This window comes from Grampus griseus (genome assembly GCF_964374135.1).
Source record: "Grampus griseus genome assembly, chromosome: 19".
In the NCBI taxonomy this organism is placed as follows: domain Eukaryota; kingdom Metazoa; phylum Chordata; class Mammalia; order Artiodactyla; family Delphinidae; genus Grampus; species Grampus griseus.
This window is the reverse complement of record NC_139013.1, coordinates 9084774-9089635: the sequence shown is the minus strand read 5'-3', so window position 1 is coordinate 9089635 and position 4862 is coordinate 9084774. Positions and strand designations below refer to the sequence as shown.

The window sequence follows — 4862 nt, the reverse complement described above, 5'->3', positions numbered from 1 at the left end:
TTAAATTTAATTTAACTTACTTTAATGAACATTACTTTTCTTTTTTGGCCCCTCTGCAGGGTTTGTGGGATCTTAATTCCCCGACCAGGGATTGAACCCGCGCCCTTGGCAGTGAAAGCGCGGGGTTGCAACCACTGGACCTCCAGGGAATTCCCTTAATGAACATTTTCGATTGCTAAAAAATCTAAGGAATCCTAAAGGATATGGAGTGAAAAGTACATGTCTCTGCCACCTCTGGGGGTCCCTAGTCCCCCTCCCCAGACACAGCCATTTTGGGCGGTACTTATATATGTGATGAGTAAACATATGCACCTAGACCCTTTGGCCTTCGCATGCGCACACGCTCACACACACGTCAGACTGTTTCAGATTCAAATCCAGGTTCCAATACTTCCTGGCCATGTGACCTTGAGCAAGTGATTTTATTTCCTCAGATATAAAATGGGAATGATCATCATATTACCTGTCTCATAATGTTTTGGTGAGTTAATTTCATGAGTTAATTCGTAGAGAGCACTTAGAAAGATGCCTAGTACATAGGAAGTGCTCCATAAAAGGTAACTATTCTCAGTCACTTCTTTTTTTTCATAGCTGCCTAGTATATATCACTTTAAGAACAGAGCTGTACAGTTTAGTCAATTACTACAAATGAACAATTAGGTTCATTTGACACAGGCTGGGACCTGGGATCCTTTGCTGCAGTGCTGCCATGCTTGCACCTGGACACACGTCTCCTCCAGCAACAGAATACAAGGAAACTATATGGGACTAACTGCGCATGCATGCGCAGTTAGGGCAAATGCTGGACAAAAGATACCAAAAAATTCCAACTGCCACTTTTGAAGAGCCCAGAACAAAAGCAGGGGGTCTGGAGCAAAAACAGGGTACTGCGCATGCCCCCTGCACACAACATCACCTAAGGGGTGGGCAAACCACCTAAGCCACCGCTCCAGCCGGACCCCTGGACACACCCCTACCCTCACCCCATATGAGGATCTCCCCACACACACACACACCCGGCCCCAGGGAGCGAGCCAGCAAGAGAACGTGTTGTTTGTTCACACTCCCCCCTGCTGCGGCAGGGGCCCCAATAAAGCCTTGCCTGAATTCCTTGTCTGGCCTCTGATCAATTTCTATTGATTAAGGAGGTGAAGAACCCTGGTCGGTAACACATTCATTCACTCAAAAATATTTCTTGGGCACCTACTGTGTGCCAAGCCCCACACTGCGGTTGGTGCAGAAAGACCCTGGTACCAAGGTCTCCACCCACACATCTCGGTATATAGGTAGGAACTGCTGGTACCACAAGTCACGCGATTTTAAAACGGTAATATACGGTGCCAATGGCTTTCAAAGGGAATGTCCCATTAGCACGCCCACCTTCAGGGCTTGGCTGGAACCCGCACGTTTAGGATGGCAGGTTTGGGAACTGCTGCCTTTCCTGGGGTGAGGTGCTGACGTGGGCTTGGGCTTTGGCGCGGGCGTTCAGCTTGGAAGATAGGGCCCCTGAGAGGCCCGGGGCGCGGCCACACCCCTGTGGGGGAGGGGAGCGAGGGCGTCCCGAAGGGAGTGGACAGCCCCCTTGTCAGTCTTCCCGAGTCCCGGAGTGTAAGATGAGAAGGGGGTAGGTGGGCCTCATCCTGGGGGAAGGCGAGGAGGAGCTTCCTGCGCGCGCGCGCTCCTAGGCATTGAGCGCTCGGGCTGGGAGGTGGGAGGTGCGTCAAGGTCAGCCTGGACCGGGGTGGCAGCCTGCCTAGGGGCGGGAGACCCTCCTGGGGAACTGGGCTGCGGCCTCCAAGCGCCTCGGCCATATTGAATAGCCACGGCTGAGCCTTCTTTGTCTGCGAAGTTCTCTCCCAAGTTCCAGGCACGTCCCTGGAACAGGAAGAGCCTCCGGGCAGCCCCTGTATCGCAGCTGCAGCCGGGACACCCGTTTGCAGCTTGCGGTGGGCTTGAAGCCTCAGGACTGACCTCATCCCGGCTCACGTAAGCATCCTGGAAATTGATCCCCACCAGTCCTTGAGGGGAGCGGGACTTGATCAAGACCAGACTCGTTGCAGGCGGAGAAATTGGGAGGGGAGACTCTCCCGGCGGCGCCACCGAGACCCCACCCTCACCCCCAAGACCCGGGGCTACGAGTAGTTTGGGCTCATTGCCCCCACCCCAGATTTCACCCTGGAGATTTTAAAGACCCTCGAGAAAAGCCATGTGGGGGGCTGGTTCCCCTGGGGCTTCCTCCCATCCCCCGACTGCCTGATCCTCTGGAGCGTCCCCGACGTCTGCAAAGATGTGGATTTGGACGTCCTCGTGGAAGCCTTGAAGCCTGTAGGGACCTTTAAGAAGATCGGCAAGGTGTTTCGCCGGGAGGAGGACTCCACAGTGGGGATGCTGCAAATCGGGGAGGACGTGGACTATTTGCTCATCCCCCGCGAAGTCAGGCTGGCGGGAGGCGTCTGGAGGGTCATTTCCAAGCCCGCCACCAAGGAGGCGGAATTTCGGGAGCGGCTGATCCAGTTTCTGGAGGAAGAAGGCCGCACCCTGGAGGATGTGGCCCGCATCATAGAGAAGAGCACTCCGCATCCACCCCAACCCCCCAAAAAACCCAAGGGGCCCCGGATGAGGAGAGTCCAGCAGATGGTGACCCCACCTCCCCGGCTGGTCGTGGGCACTTATGACAGCAGCAACGCCAGTGACAGCGAGTTCAGCGACTTCGAGACCTCCAGAGACAAGGGTGACAAGGGCCACAGAGGCACGGGGCGTGGCAGGAAGGTGCGCAAAATGCCTGTCAGTTACCTGGGCAGCAAATTCCTTGGGAGCGACCTGGAGAGCGAGGATGACGAGGAACTGGTGGAGGCCTTCCTCCGGCGAGGGGAGAAGAAGCCCAGCGCGCCGCCAGCCCGCCGCCGGGTGAACCTGCCAGTGCCCATGTTTGAGGACAACCCGGTGCCCCAGCTGTCCAAGGCGGACAGGTGGCGGGAGTACGTCACCCAGGTGTCCTGGGGGAAGCTGAAGCGGAGGGTGAAGGGCTGGGCACCGAGGTCCAGCCCAGGGGTGGGCGAAGCCTGGCAGGCCTCTACCAGGTTGGAGAGGGATGGCGTATCAGTGCCACGCAGCGCCAGCCTGGGGGATAATGTGGGAAATGCAGGAGACGGGCAGGTGCCTGAGAGCCCCCCAAGACGGTGGAGGCCTAAGATCAACTGGGCCTCATTCTGGCGTCGCAGGAGAGAGGAGGCAGCAGCCAGGGCTCAGGGGGCAGAGGCTGTAGATGAGCAGAGAGTGGAGGCCGTAGATAATCAGAGGGTGGAGGCCGTAGGTGATCAAAGAGCAGGGGCCGTGGCTGTCCAGGGGGCAGAGGCCATAGCTGTCCAGGGGGCAGAGGCTGTGGGTAATCAGAGGGCAGAAGATGCAGATAATCAGAGGGCAGAAGCCCCAGCTGTCCAGAGGGTAGAGGATGCAGATAATCAGAGGGCAGAGGCACCAGATGTCCAGGGAGCAGAGGCTGTATCTGAGGAGGCAGAGGCCATATCTGACCAGAGGGCAGAGACCCCAGCTGTCCAGGGAGTTGAATCCTTAGCTGCTGGGAGGGCCCTAGGGGTCAGCCCAGGATCTAGGACCCGGAAACAGGTCAAGACAGTGAGGTTCCAGACGCCTGGACGCTTTTCATGGTTCCGAAAGCGCCGGAGAGCCTTCTGGTACGCTCCCCGGTTGCCCACCCTGCCCAAGAGAGTCCCCAGGGCAGGCGGGGCTAGGAGCCTCAGGGTCTTGAGGGCTGAGGCCAGAGCAGAGGCAGAGCACGGGGAGCAGGAAAACCAGCTGTGAGGAGAGGGCAGGGGGGCCACGGAGGACCTCGCCACCTGCCACAGTATGGGCCGCTCAGGGTGTGTCCCTAACTCCGACCCTTGGACAGAGGTGCTATCTCCGTACTTGAAAATGGAGGTACAGCAAGGGCTTGGCAGTGCCCCGCGCATCTCCATCTAACACCCCTCTTTGTTTTCTTGTTAAAATTGTGTCTCTCATGCATTGATTTAATTTTGTTTTCTCGTGGCTTGTGGGATCTTAATTCCTGGATCAGGGATTGAACCTGGGCCCGGCAGTAAAAGTGCCAAATCCTAACCACTGGACCACCAGGGAATTCCCCATGCATTGATTTTTTTTTTTTTAAATATAGACTCTTTATAGTAACCCAAGGAATGTAAATAAATAAACCCATACAACAGGGTCGCATCACCCATGATTTTAACTTCTTCATATGCAATTCTGGGTGCTCAGCTTGAAAAGGGAGAGGTGAGGGAGAAATTCCTTCCCCTTCTCCTTTTTCTTCGCCCTTTCGCCTGCACACTTAAACTCACTGCCTCCTGGAACTTAAAACGAGGGCGCAGGTCAACATGCAAATAAAAGTGTTTACAAACTTATTTCTTGGCTGTGGACTCGGCAACTGAAGAGTGCTCCAGGGTGATTTTGTCATAGCCTTGTGTCCCCTCCCCTCCCCCCCTCCATGACGGCGACTTGTGTTTAAGTCACTTTGCTTGCCATCCCCACATTCCTGGGTTCTGCAGGCTTGGTGGGTACAGGGCCCGCAGTTTACATGCTTCGTCACATCTTGGCTACCAAGTACAGAATCATCATCTGGGAAACGTGGCCAAAACGCGGGTTCTGGAGCCCTTTGTGCCAGAGCTGTGAATTGCTGGTGCAGGCTGTGAGGCCCAGGAATCCGTTTTGATCAAGCCCCACAAACGTCTCCTGGGGCAGCTTGGCTCCTGGACACACTGAAAAAACTTCATTGCAATAGGAACAGGGCAAAAGGTGCGTTGTGGTGTGGTAGTGAGCAGTACGCTGTGACTGGCCCTTATAATCGGGAGACA

The 4862-nt window shown here is 55.7% G+C and overlaps 1 protein-coding gene across 1 annotated transcript; it reads left to right on the top strand.

Annotated features, from left to right (window-relative positions):
- Positions 1 to 2196: 2196 nt before the first annotated feature.
- CCDC8 (coiled-coil domain containing 8) lies at positions 2197 to 4359 on the top strand. The gene has a single exon (XM_082677335.1). It carries the CDS (start codon positions 2386 to 2388, stop codon positions 3817 to 3819), a length of 1434 nt encoding a protein of 477 aa, XP_082533461.1. The 5' UTR covers positions 2197 to 2385; the 3' UTR covers positions 3820 to 4359.
- The last annotated feature ends 503 nt before the right edge of the window (positions 4360 to 4862 follow it).